General features: G+C 46.4%; 1 protein-coding gene across 1 annotated transcript; it reads left to right on the forward strand.

Moving 5' to 3' along the window:
* LOC107531076 (serine protease 58) lies at positions 1-5,871 on the forward strand. Its single transcript, XM_016205054.1, has 5 exons — positions 1-40; positions 1,635-1,773; positions 2,000-2,256; positions 5,506-5,645; positions 5,722-5,871. The coding sequence occupies exons 1-5, from the start codon at positions 1-3 to the stop codon at positions 5,869-5,871; spliced, it is 726 nt and encodes a 241-aa protein (XP_016060540.1).
* The last annotated feature ends 8,600 nt before the right edge of the window (positions 5,872-14,471 follow it).

Raw genomic sequence — 14,471 nt, forward strand, 5'->3', positions numbered from 1 at the left:
ATGAAGTTCATTCTCTCCTGGGTGATCTTGAACCTGCCTTGTGAGTGTCTGCGTGTTTTTATTTATTTGCCAAAGATAAATCCTGGGGGGTGGGGGGAGACGTGAAATGTGGATAAAGACAGGAACAACGTTCCAGACTACAAGCGTAGGCTGGATTCTCTCCCTCAGCGCGGCCACCGTCCCCACCAGGTTCCCTCCTGGGGCACTGTCTGTCTGCCTCGCCTCAGGTTGACCGGGGTATGCTTTTGGGAGGAGGCACGGACATTGGAACCCTAATACCAGACCTGCTCCTGAGGAAGACTGAGAGCTGGCCTTGGGCCTGTATAAAACAGGATTGATTTTGGTCTGAGACAATGGGAAGTGGAGGCAGAGGTTGAAAGCAGGGGTCCAAGAGCATTCAAGGGTTTGGGTCCTGTCTGGGCATGGTTCCAGCTGTTCAGGCAAAAACCTTGAAGGCAATCAGGAATTCCCTTCCTCTCACACACCACATTCAATCGTTTGGAAAATTGTGGTGACTCCGTCTTCTAAACAAATCCCGGATCCAGTCTCATCTCACCACCTCCACTGCTCACCATGGTCCAAGCCACCATCTCTTGCCTGGATTATCAAATGATTCGCCCAACAGGCCTCTCTGCTTTATACTCCTACACTAAATACTTCTCCGTAAGGGAATCATCATCACTCCCTTATCACCCATCACACACCCAGTTTCACTCAGAGGCCCGTCCACACCCTTACGACACCCTACCAAGCTCTGCCTCGCCTCTGCGGCCTCTCTCCCCCTGCTCTCCTCCTCACTCACCATGCCAGCGCATCGGCCTCTCTGATGTTTCTCAGGCAGGCACTAGAACTTTTCCCCAGCTGTTTCCTCTGCCTGAAATCCCCTCCCTCAGCTTCACTTCACTGTTCATCTCTCACACCCAGGAGATCTACCCTGATACTGGTGCAATGCTGCACAGTGCCCCCAACACACACACACACACACACACACACGCCTCTGCTACTTCCTTCCTTCCCCTTTCCCTGTTCTACTTTTTTTTTTTCCCAAAGCACTAATCACCATCTAACTTGCTGTCTCATTTACTTCTGTATTGTGTTTGTTATTATTGACTGTCTCCACTCATCAGAATGTCTGAGAGAAAGGATATTTCTCTGTTTTGTTCACTCTATGACCCAAGCACCTCAAAGAGCCTGGCACTCAATGTTTGCTTGTTGAATGAATGGATGATTTCCCCTCCTTCGACTCTGTTAGCGCTTGGTCTGCTCCTTAAATAGACTTAGATCACTCTGCCTTGCATTGTTGTTAGAAGGATGGGAGGAAGTTGGTCAAAACGTTCTAAAAATGATGAAATAGTTAAGTTCTTCATGAGTTTATTTAACTGAATTGTGGACGGTCTTTGAGAAAGTTTGTGTTTTCACTAGAAGAACATCTGTTGACAACTAAAAAGAAAAAACACCTTTTATCTTTCGAAATAAATATGTTCCTATTATTTTACAACAAAATTCAGCTCATAGTTAAAGGTGCTGGAGAGAAGGGATGGGGAAACTTGGGTCTATTAAATAATTTTCCTTTGTTTTTTCAAGTGAGCCCTGAAAAAAATCTCAGAATTTGCTTTCTATGTTTCTCTTTCCAGGTGTTTTGGCCTATGACCCAGATTACCCACATGGCACTAGTCCCCCATACCTGGTCTACCTGAAATCTGATTACTTCCCCTGCACTGGAGTCCTGATCCACCCCCTGTGGGTGATTACAGCTGCGAGCTGCAACTTACTGTGAGTAATAAGCCCCCAATGCCCAATCTATGTTTGGGGTTCTCAGGTTGGGCACAGACCCAGACTCCCGCCTGGGACCACCGCTCATTAATCACATGGGATTAGGGAGGCCCTCTGGGATGCTCAGTAGTAGAGAAATAAGTCTGTGGGAGGAGCTAACAAAGGCCCAGAAGGATGGATAGGCCATCTCTGTTGAGTCCTCTCAAGAACACCCATATTGTTCCAGGAATGTCAAGGTGATGCTGGGAATTACAAACCCATCAAAAGTCACTGAACAAAATGTAGAAGTTGTTGGCTTGGTGAAGATGATTAATCATCCCGACTTCTTGATCACTTCTATTGAGAACAACCTAATGTTGATCAAGTTGAAAAAATACATTTTTGTCAAAGACTATGTGAAAGTGGTCAGCTTACCCGAAGCACCTGCCACTGAAGACACCATGTGCACCGTCTCCACCTGGGCCTACAACCTGTGTGACATCTGTGAGTGACTCCAATATCATCTCTCAGAATGGGACATGCTTCTATCCCTTCTCTGCTCTTGGCTTCTGCGATCTCCCCAGTTCTTTCTTCTGACGTCTTTATTCACCTCTTTCACCCCCTTTCCCTATAGCTCTCTGAGGGAGTCCTTCAAGCCTTTCCCCCCACTATCTTTCAATTACTTCTCCTTTCACATACGATAGAAGTGGTGTTAGTGGAAAGAAGACGTGTATTCTGCTAATATGCTACATGACAATGGGCCACTTCACCGTGGACCCTCAATTTTCTTAACTCCAAAATGTGGCACAAACTATGTCAGATGTTTTCAGACTATTCCAGGCAATCAAGAAACTTAAAGCCTTGAACTACCGTGAAATAATATTCATGTATTAAACGTAAGGTGTATTCATGATATTGCCCTTACCAGGCAGACTTTCCTTACGCAAGATTGCGATACAGGTAAGTAATGAAACTTTCAGAAAAATGTTTCTGAAACATTTTGAAATGATAACATTCTGAACATTCTCCCATTTATTCAGAAAACTCTCATGATTTTTATGAGTAGAAGTCTCCTATATGTAATTTGAAACCGCCAAACTACATGTTCTAACTAAGCTTTCTTCTATGTCCACATTTTTCAGATTCCATTAAAAAAAAAAAAAATCTTTGAGTAAATTAAGACAGCTTTCTCTTGTCTAAGTTTTGTGCCTGTCTGCCCCCATCCCATTCCAAAATGTCCATGAAAATTCTAATCAATCGTCTGTAGCTATGAATCAAGATAGTTGAATACTGGGGGGGGGGGGGGGGGGGGGGGGCTGATTAACTATAAGGAAAACCAATCTACAATATTGTCCCTTAGGATAAACTATTGATAGAATTTTACTCATGAGTAACTTATTTGAGTATATTTAATATACATTGTACGCTAAATACCCTAGACACCATAGTATGGAAGAAGAGTCATTTTCAACAAACCTGTCAGATTATATCCATCCACCCACTTCTACTCTTTTGTCTTAGAAGCCAAGAGGTGGCTTTACACTTATTCTAATAATGCTTCCATCACAGAAACCTTATTAACTGCTCTTCAGTCAACACCTTCAGGCCCTGGGACACATTTTCTTAAATATATCAAAAAGTAGAAATTCTTATTCCCTCAGCTTTACTGAGATGTAATAGGCAAATAAGCACTGCATATATTTAAGGTGTATAACACGATGTTTTGATATTCTATACATTGTGAAAAGATGCCCCAATCAAGTTAATTATGCATCATCTCATATATTTACTGTGCGTGTGTGTGTGTGTGTGTGTGTGTGTGTGTGGTGAGAGCATTCAAGATCTATGCTCTTTGAAAATTCCAAATACACAATATGATATTATACACTTCAGCCACCATGGTGTGCATGAAACCTCCAGAACTTCCTCGACTTGTTACTGTAAGTTTATACCCTTTTAGATCCTTGGTCTACACACCTCCATATGCCCCCCACAGCCCCAGCAACTGCTGTTCTAGTCTCTGTTCCCATGTTTAGATTCTGCACTTAGGTGAGATCATACAGTATTTGGCTTTCTGGGTCTAACTTATTTCACTTATCATAATGTCCTCTAGATAAGTAGAAATTCTTGCCCTTTGAGAGTCAATTTGAGTTTCAAAAATAGGCAAACATCTCTTTGGTGAGCAGTATGTTGGATTCATTGTGTTTTCCAAAGAGCAATGACTTACTAAAAAAATGCAGTGTTGTTTTTTTTAATCTGGTTCATGAAGTAGCAAAGTAAGTATTTTTTTTTTAAATATGATGGACCCCTGAAACTAGTACAAAATAATATTTATTGTCAACTAATTGAAAATTTTTTTTTAAATTAAAGAAAAATGCATTCTCTGCCCTGGCTGGTGTGGCTCAGTTGGTTGAGCATCGGCCCAGGCACTGAAAGGGCGCTGGTTCGATTCCTGGTCACGGCACATGCCCAGGTTGCAGGCTGGATCCCCAGTCAGGGTGCATGCAGGGGGCAACCAATCAATGTTTCTCTCTCTCTACCTCTCCCTAAAAAATAAATCGATAAAAACATATTTTTAAAAAATGTATTCCCAGAAGAAATGCTGAACTAACAATTATTGCTGGACTGGAAAATAAAACAAAGAATCTCAAACATTTTCTTTTCAAGAACGAATATATCATTTCCAAATAAAGACGCTCAAATAAACACACTCCCACAAAATAAAATAAAAACAAAATCTCAAAGTGAATTACCTATTTCCAACGAGGGATCCTTGGCAAGGACACCTAACAAACATATGTATTAACATTACTTTGTTCTTGTTTTTCTCATTTTGTTGCGTTGAAAACAACTTTGTGATGGCTCTGCGCAGTCCATAGTATTTGTGAACCACTGATATGAAGGGAAGAACTTTACTTAAAAATCAAGAGACCCACTTTTAAATTATCATTTTATGGGTTGAAGGAAATCACTTTTTGAGTAATTTTTTAAATAACAGATAGTAGATTTTTTTATCTGACAAATGAACAAGTAGTCTTAGAGCTCTCTAAATTCCTTTAAACTAAAAGTAGACCTGTAGTTGAAGGGTACGAACTTGCAACTAGTAGATAAATAAGTCTTGGAGCTCCAAAGCACAGAGCAGTGAATATAAACAACTATTGTATTATAATCCAACTTGCTAAGAGACTAGACTTAATTATTCCCTCGCCACACGAAAGAAATGCTAATTATGCGACTATCGATGCCGACTGCTGCAACATGGCCATCCTATTACACTATATAAAGGTATCCATCAAATCAATCAACATGTTGGACACACTGAAGGCATCCAACGTTGCAAGTCAAATATATTTCAATAGATAAATGAAAACGGAGTCGGCGATGACTTTCAAATCCGAGACAAAAAATAAACACGAAAGCTAAATAAAGAAATAAAATTCCATCTCCACGCAGGCCCTTTGCATGTTTCGCTTCCCAGGACACTTCAGCTTGCCCCGTTTCGTTGCAGACTCTCTCGTGCTTACAGGTCACCCCGGCGGGTCTAAGCTGTTTTGGAAGGAGGGAGGCACTTGTGTCGTGTGACATCGCCGACCTGCTCCTTTCCTGTCGCCCTGGCCGCCCAGCTCTGATTCCTCGCAGTGTTTGGCCTCGTTTCCCTTCCGCTGGGAGGGGAAGAAATACGTCGAGGCAGAGGGAAAGGAGAAGAGAGGGGTGCCTGACAGTGTTAAGGGGCTTTTCTTCCCTCTCCTGCAGCCTCGGACCCCGACTCCCCGCAGAGCGTGAACGTCTCTGTCATCTCCGCGGCCGCGTGCAGCAAGGCCTACAGGACCCGCAGCGTCACGGGCCACATGCTCTGCCTGGGCATCGTGCCCGGCCGACGGCAGCCCTGCAAGGTAAGGTGGCTCCTCCCCCCCCGCCCCCTGTCCCTGGGCCTTGCCCAGAGCCATGAGCCGCCCCCCCTCCCCGCAGGAAGTCAGAGCTGCCCCCGCCGTCTGCGACGGGGTGCTCCAGGGCATCGTCACCTTTGCCGACGGGTGCATCCTGAGAGCTGACGTGGGCATCTACACCAAAATCTACGACTACGTGCCCTGGATCCAAGACACAATCCTGCAAAACTGAGCTCCCTCGGGAGGAACTCTGGACCGCTGGACACACCCCGGCCCCGTGTCCGGCCTCGCAATTAAATCTAAATCCACTCCTTGCGCCGCACCCCACACACCTGTGTCACTTCTGCCCGGCAGAGAAGGTGACTTCTCCATACCTGTCCTGGGACTTTATGTGACAACCCTTCTTCTTCCCGTCAGTGAAGGTGGCAAACTCAATACCCCTTAGGCAGTTAAAGTCTATGAAGTGGGGGTGAAGTTCTCTCTCACAAATGGATCATTGACTTATTGGAAAAAAAGGCCACCTGATAACCATTTAGGGTGACAAAAACCCTACCACTTGCATTGACTTAAACATGTGCTACTTACACATGCCCGCTGGAGAAAGGAAGCCTGGCAGGGAGCGAGCTCTGGAAGCATAGGGGAGGGGGCAGGGTTCAAGGGGGAGACCGTGGGAGGGAGGGCCCCTTGTTCCTCCTTGGCCATGCAGCCCGCGACACCAGGCACAGACTCCGGTCGTTCACTTTGCAGGACTCCCTGTAGGGACTTGACCCCATGAGAGGTTAACACAACAGTTCACCGGGGTTTATGATACAAGAAATCGTAGCAGTAAATTTGGTCTCCTCTAGGGTTCTAGAACCCCTAAATCAATGAAGCTAGCTTGTTGAAAAGCTATGTTTTGTATACAGATTTAGGGCAGTTATGAGAGCTTCACCGTAAGGTAAGTTATTAACTGAAATTTAGCTTCAGGGGGAGCAGATGGTTTTTGTAGGTGAGCACCTCAGGCTCCGGAGATGCTTCCAGCCTGAAATGGTGCTAAGATTTCAATATGTTGTACTGATGTCTTCTTTAAGTTCAGATGAGCCTAGGTGATGAAGCATGTGTTTAGGGCACTGAATTCCATGGGCCTCGGCTTGCTGTATGACCACTATCATTGTAAGGTGACTTCCTTGGTTGAAAAATACATTACTCTTTTGTGTATGTGGAATACATAAGGCACTCAGTTAATTCAAGGATGGTGGGGCTTGGAGTGGTAACGGGAAGGCAGAGAAAACCCGAATCTAGAATATGTCATTTCCAGTGTGGACAAAGCTACCCCCTGCATAATTCAAGGGGCCCACCTCCCACCCCCTGGCTGGTGAATACCTGCGGTACCTAACAGGTCAGGGCTGAGGCTGGTCCCTGACGCCGGCAAATGGGGTCTTCGGCAGTGGTGATAGCCAGGTGAGAGTGGCAAGAAGTTCCAGCACATGTTCTTTTTGGTCCCATTGTTTTGTTTATTTAAAAGCCATTGAAAAAAACCAAACACTTGGAAGAATGAAAAAGAACTTTAGAGCTGGCCAGCTTGTCTATCTGATTATTAAAGTCTTCTTAAGTGAGAGCATTTTGGTGAGAATTCTCACCAGATACAATTATTCTCCTTCTCAAGCTGACCCTGAGAATCCATACTACATAATTCTTTCCCAAAGGGCATGCCCTCATTCTCTCCATCACGCTTCCTTCTGAGCACTAGCCACTCCCAAAAAATTCATATACATTTTGACCTCAAGAAAGAGAATAAGTAGATATATTGATTGAATTTCTGTCTCCTGAGAAAATTTCTTTTGTCTTTCCTTCAGGGCATCCCTCGGAGGGGTTTTAATATCACAGAAGTACAATACAGTTGGTACCAATATGTTAAACAGAACCACGCATAAACGGGGTGAAGTCTTTTCTCCCTCAGTGAACTATAAATGGAGAAACCTCTGAGGTCATAAGTGTGGAGTGAGAAAAGATGGGCCCAGAGCAGTTGCTTATGCAACTTATTTGGAGTTTCAGGGCCTAATTTGCCTCTGTTCTAATTTATGCTTCTAGTGGAAGATGGAATACTGCAGAGCATCTCCAAGTTAATGACAGAGTCAGATAGCCGCACCTAGGGCAAGTTTCATGGCCAACTGGTGATGGGGAGTTAGGCATTTAGTCTCCACCAGACCATAGCAGCAAACCAGAGGCTATTTCCCAAAAAGGAGAAGGGAGCATAACTTTGCTACCACGTTTAAGGATTTCTGTTTTGATGTTCTTTCTTTTTTTAATTTTTTAATATGTTTTTTAATTGATTTCAGAGTGAAGGAGAGGGAGAGATAGAAACATCAATCAGCTGCCTCCTGCACGCCCCCTACTGGGATCAAGCCTGCAACTCAGGCATGTGCCCTGACCAGGAACAGAACCGGCGACCTCCTGGTACATGGGATGACACTCAACCAACTGAGCCATACTGGCCAGGCTGGTTTGATTTTCTTATTAGACTTTGCCATAAGCTTCATTTAGTATGCTTCTAGCACCATTGGATCTGCAGAGTTTAAACCCAAGAAACAGCCAATTGCACTTCAACCTGTGCTGGCCAGATAGACTTTTCTGACTTACTCTCATCATAAACTAGCAATTTTCTAGATCATTCATTAAATAGCTCAGAGCACGATATCCTAATAAGATATCTTATAAAATATCTTATAAGATATCTCTATAAAATTTAGAGGCCTTCAGGCATTGTTCTTAATAGCAGAGAGCACAAGGTACAACATGTTCGTTTCAGTGGCAGAACCGACACAAGTTTCACTGTAGAAGCAGGTGACAGTATTTTCACTGGTCACATCGCCTACTGACCAGCACGTATCTGTCTTTCCAAGTCATCCAGGAAACCTGCTACTTCCTGTCACCTAGTCCTATCAACATAATACCATCAGTTTAACAGACCAGTATGGAGCCCTTTGAGGTCGTCAAGTTCAAGGCCAGAGCAATGGTGATTGCCTGAGCATGGAGGTAAAAACCTACGGCTGTCCCTGCCGAATGAAAGCTATTTAATCCTGAGTTTCTCAAAGACAATGTACAAAATACACTTGCTAGATGAGCAGTTGTATACAAGTGTGAATGGTTGCATTTGCTCTAGTAAGGAGGCTACATATGGAACAGGAACTATAATTGTTACTATCTAATTACACTATCATCAACCACTATCATTCCTCATTCCTCTTTTGGCTTGGCCATGCTGAAGAACTGAATGGGATTATAATAGAAATTGTCAGCCAGCATACTTCAAGTCTGTGTCACTAGTTCCGATCTTCTCAATGCGCTAATGTTTCAGATTTATAATGGGAAATCCCACCAATTTTCTCTTAGCCCTTCCTCCGGCAAAACCGCTCACTTCACAGGCCAGGCAGGGCCTGTAATAGTTGTAGAGTTTCTACCAGTTATAGAAAAAATTATACCCCTTCCCCCAGCCAAACACACACACAGCGTACACAAGAAATAGGGGGAAAATTCTAGGAAGACTTAGGTTAAAAATCTATTTATTCCCTAATTTCTATAAACCCCACTCTGATCAAAGTATAGCATGGGTGAGTCTCCCCAAGACCACTACCACCACCACCACCACCACCACCACCACCAATTAGTACTAATTCCAATCCAGGATCTCTCAAAAAAATTAGCTATGTTCTTGTTCCTAAAGCACAAGTCACCAAGTTAAAACCCAGATCACTTTTGTATAGGCCAGAAGGAAGACTCTCAATGTTAGAACATGGTCCATTCTCTAGGGCACCCCAGCAGGCTCCCCTTTGTTCAAGGGGCAAAGAATCAGTTCATATAACAACAGGTTTGTTGACTCACATCAGTCCACTATTTTCAAATATGTCAGGTTATATAAATATGATGGAATCCACTACTCAATATTCTGAATGGTGGGATAAGTCTTTCTAATTTTAACATGTAGCATTGGGAATCTGGATGTTGCCACATATCTAAGTCATATTCTCTACCAGCTCTTTCAGTAACTTTGCTAGAAATTTCCCTCTCCACCTGCCATACTTCTTTATCTCTCTCAATTTATCTGTTCAGAATTTATGTGAGAAAATAGGTGTATCATTCATTAGCCTCCTCAAATCCTAACGACATTAGGTTAGGACTTGGAGAGCATGTTGTCCCATTGGGTAAGGGGATACCCCCTACCTAGAACCACCATTCTCAAGGCCAAAAAGCTAGGATCCTGAAACTTTATCAGTTTGTACTTAACAGGCCCCCATCAGGGCACTGTGGATGTTTACATAAGTTCAAGAGACTTGCGTGGATCCTGAAGCCCTAATAATTATTAACCCATTATGAACTGGCCTTTCCCCGGGTCCACCTGTATCTAAGCCCTTATGTTGACATTAGACCCACTGCTGCTCTCCTGCTCAGGGGCCCAGAAATGATGGTGTGCAGGCCATAAATACAGGCTGCGCTTCTGCTCTGGGCTCAAGAATCTGAATTATAATAAAGATGTTTGTCCACTTTTCTCTGCCTCTCAGAACTGCAAGTGAAAATCTGAGCTTATGCCTTCTGCTCTCCAAGCACCTTCAAAATGAAAGAATAAGAAAGGAAAGAAGAGGGGTAAAATTTGGAGGAAGTAAAGGGGAAGAAGCATGTCTTATATGTCTTGAAAGTCACACCATATCTAGCAAAGTGCTGAAAATTGAGTAGATAGTCTATAATCCAAACTCTGGGATAACTATGGAGCAGAATCGTATTTACACAATCAGATAATATATTACTTTTCCCTCCAAACAATTAGATTCAATTAGCATAATTCTGTCTGTTGCCATCTGGTCCTGTTGAATCCCAGGTATTTGAAAGTATTGAATGAGAAACTAAAGTTGAACATACTTTGTAATGACATGGGCGAATCACTCTTGTCAACCTGAAGACAGGAGCCTCCCTTCACACAGACAGATATTTCCTATCTGAGTATGATGGGATAACATTGTCCACTCATTCATAAAGCATTGTTTGTTAATTATTATATTGAATGCTAACTGTAATTGAAAAAACAAAATAAAATTTAAAAAGCAAAGCATTCTCAGATTGGATCGCAAAGCAAAATCCAACTATAAGCAATGAATTAAAAGATAGGTCGGTCACAACAACAAAAAGCAATGTTTGAACCCTAGCCTTTGTCAGTCTAGGGGGGCTAGTTTAAGTACCATGGAACCAAGGGCCTGGGCAATGGCATTCAGGCACAGTTCATGGCACAAGTGAGCGGAATTGCATCCGGGAAGTCTCCCTGTAGGTCTGAGGGACTGAGGTAAAAGGGACCTCGTCAGAGCAATGGTGTTTTTCCACCATTCCATCCCGAGAGGCTCAGATTTCATTGTTTCGAGAGCTACCAGCAGAGAGCCTCAACTTACCTTTAAAAGCAGTTGCCCAGGGCCTCTCTGGCCTGCCTCTTGGTGGCCAAGGACCTCCCGGTGACTGTGTTCTCAAACAGAGGTCCCTTTCCCGAGGAATGAGAGGACCCAGGTGTCAAAATGTCCCCAGGGCTCTGGCTGGAGTCTAGACGCCCTACCCCCCCCCCCCCCCCCCCCCCCCCCCCCCCCCCGCCGCCTTCCTCTAGAGCTGGGCAGGCAGATGTTCCCCACAGCGCCTGAGACGGGGCTGGGAGAGGACCAGCGCCTGTGGCTGACCGCAGGCCCTGCCTGGGCAGAGAACTGTGGGCAGATGGCGCCCCCTGATGGAGAAAACTCCCCTCTACACAAGCGCTGAGGAAAGAGCCTGCCCGCCCCTGGGCACCACGACCACCCACCCCACCCTCAGAGGCTGAGCTGCCCCTGAAATGCCTGCTCTTCACTCCCACCTGGCACCCCAGTTGCCTGCTCACCTGGGGTGGCGAAGGTCCGAGCTGGAAGCAGGGCTCGGCCACCGCAGCCTGGCTGCCTCCTGTGTGCGGAGCCTGGGAAGCTGGGCCTCTTGGAGGCCGCATTTCTCAGCCGGGGTTCCTGGGTGTTGGCCGGGGTCTGGCCTCCCAGCCCCGCCGGCGCTCTGCTCCACGTGCAGACCGGCTCTGAGCCCTGACTTCTGGAAAGGTGAGTGTTGGGTTAGCCCTCCACGGTGGATGGCAGATCCGGGTCCTTGCCAGGTCAGGCCCTCTCTGAGGATCTCTCTTAAAAAGATCAACCTGAGATGGGCGTGTGAGAAGCCGAGGTGGTGGTGAGCACTGAGAGTGGGGATCTACTGGGAAAAGCTGGTGTTTGCTTACTCCAGGCCTTGGGGGGTGGGGCACAGATGAGACAATTATTCTGAGCGCCCAGAATTCCTCCAGGTTTCTTTCCAGCACCCTTGGGGGCGTGCAGACTGCTATTAAAAGGCAATGTGCCTTTTCTGGATGCAGACTGTGTGCACGGGAGCTAATGCTAATTAAGTGCTTCCTGTGTACCTACGTCTTCCACTAAAGGCTTCACCCGACCTGGGATGTTTAATCCTCGGGGGCCCTCTGAGCTGGGGAGAGTGTCTGCACTTTACAGACACAGAAACTACATTCCAGGCAGATGCAGTCTCCCCGCAGCTCGCAGCTCCCAGGTGGCGGAGTCAAGGTCTGCAGGTGGCCCCAGGCCCCTGGCCCCTCACTGCGCTATGCAGGCAGAGTCCACTAGAAGGGAGGATGTGGGGCGGGGATCTGCAGGCTCGGGGGACTGCCAGGCAGAGGAGGAGCTTGTTCCGTGGGTGGGAACCGGGCGCAGTTTTTATACACTGGGCCAAGGAGGCTTTCTCACTGTGTCTTTGCTGCAGGTGCAGTACAGCGTTCTGCCCTGGGTCACATTGGCCACCTGCAGCTTCAGCTCTGTGTCATTGACCCGCGTGGCCTGGTAATCCGCTCCAGGAAGGGATATGACCTCCTTGTCCCCAGAAAACCGCAGAGTGGCCAGGATCTGGAGCTGCCCTTGGAGATCCTGTTGGTACCAGCTCATCCAGGGGTACTGGGTGTCCCTCAGGAAGCATTGCAGGGTCTCAGCCTGTCCACGACGTATAAGGGCCCACCTGGGACTCTGATCCACTAAGTTCGAAGTGGCACCTGAAACACATGGGCAGGGCAGGCTGGAGGTACTGGCGGTGGAGGTCACCCCAGAAATAACTAGGACAGCCAAATCCTGAAGAGGGGGTCCCACGAGCAGTGCCCATAGGAGACAGCTGGGAACAGAAAGGGTATTTTCTCGGGGCAAGAGGCTACGCCCGGGAGGATCTGGGCAAGGCTGGGATGGGGGAACAAAATTTTCTGTGCCTCCTGGTGCCCCAGTACCCCATCCCTCCTGCCCCCCTTCAACCCACTGAGCGGCTTTCTCTGCCTGGCATCTGACCTGTCCTCACGGCAGCCATGAGCACCCAGCCCCACAGAAGGCAAAGAGGTGCCATTCCCCGGCCCCCCAGCTCCTCTCCAGCAGGGCAGTGGGACGGGCGAGAGAGAAGGGCCCTGGCCTGCAAGGCAGCAATTCGTGGCTGACACTCTCCGGGCCTGACACTCAGAAGGGAGTGAGTGGCTTTTCCGGGGAACACCACCTTGTCTCATCTTCTCACGGAGGCTCAAACCTCACCCCGGAGAGCGTTTCCTGTTTCCTGGGTGCGAACCCCACTCCCACGCATACATGCACAGTCCCCAGTCACGGGGAGCCTTCACCGACTGGCCCCGCACCCTCCCGTGTCCCAGAGTGGCCTAGAACTTGCTTCCCAATTGTGCCTCAACTCTTTCCAAGGGATTAAACTATCTCCATGCAACCAGAGGATCCTTGTAGATGGCACTGGGACCTCTCTCCTCCCCCACGTGCTTCCCATATGGGCAGAAACTGCTGCAAGACCACACTGGGCCGCAGACAAGGGAAGCTCATCTCCAATTCCTTGTTTCCCTCAGTAAGGGCTAATATACACTCAACATCAGAGCTCAATTCTCCTGGTTAGCCCTGGCCAGTTTGGCTCAGCGGCTAGAGTGCCGGCCCTTGGACTGAGGGTCCTGGGTTCTAATCGAGCCAAGGGCATGTACCTCTGTTGCAGGTTCAATCTCCAGCCCCTGTCAGGGTGACTGCAGGAGGTAGCCAACCCTGATGTGTGTCTCTCACATTGATATTTTCTCTCTCTCTCTCTCCCTTCCACTCTCTCTGAAAAGCAATGGAAAAATATCCCAGGGGGGGGAATAAAAAAAAAAAAATTCTCCCAGTTAAAAATAAGGAAAGAAACTTCGCTCCCCTTCATTTTCTGAGAGCATTTACTTTAGAAAAACATATAAATTCTTTCTCTCTCTTTGAAATGTATGTAAATCTTTTGAAAAGTTAAGCAGGTCTTGCCAGGGTTAAGACCTACAGGCATCCCTTTGAAATAGAAACTATCCAGGAAGATGAGCCTAAACTTAATTCAGAGAAGATGCCTCACACCCAGCTGCAAATGACTCCCTGTCAGAGAGATTTGCAAGTTTATTTTTCCTTTGGCTAAAGCCAATTAGCAAACACAGAGGGACACCACAGTTACCATAAACCAGCTGCTTATATTGGGTAGAAGGACAAAGATTACATGGGAAAGTAGGAATTATAGGCATGGGGAAGTAGGCAAGGTGGGCTGGGGGTTGAAAAGGGCTCTACGGGACAGTGACTCCTCAGGGACCAGATTACAGGCAAGGTAGGCTGGGGCTACAACGGGCAGGTGCTCCGGGATTCCATTGTTTCAGTGCTTTTTCTAATTAGAACAGAATAATCACAGTTAACAGAACATGATTAATATTTCTTATAATTATAGCTAACAATCACAGTTAACAGAGCATGATCAGCATCTCTCCCCTAACAATTT

This window comes from Miniopterus natalensis, chromosome 10 (genome assembly GCF_054644295.1).
Source record: "Miniopterus natalensis isolate mMinNat1 chromosome 10, mMinNat1.hap1, whole genome shotgun sequence".
NCBI classification, from domain to species: Eukaryota; Metazoa; Chordata; class Mammalia; order Chiroptera; family Miniopteridae; genus Miniopterus; species Miniopterus natalensis.

What these genes read in the sequence shown, in the direction of transcription:
- LOC107531076 (XM_016205054.1), top strand. Translation starts at nt 1, where the DNA reads ATGAAGTTCATTCTCTCCTGGGTGATCTTGAACCTGCCTT. An exon ending in GCTGCGAGCTGCAACTTACT is followed by an intron (nt 1,774 to 1,999) that starts GTGAGTAATAAG and finishes ATATTGTTCCAG; the next exon opens with GAATGTCAAGGTGATGCTGG. An exon ending in CTACAACCTGTGTGACATCT is followed by an intron (nt 2,257 to 5,505) that starts GTGAGTGACTCC and finishes CCTCTCCTGCAG; the next exon opens with CCTCGGACCCCGACTCCCCG.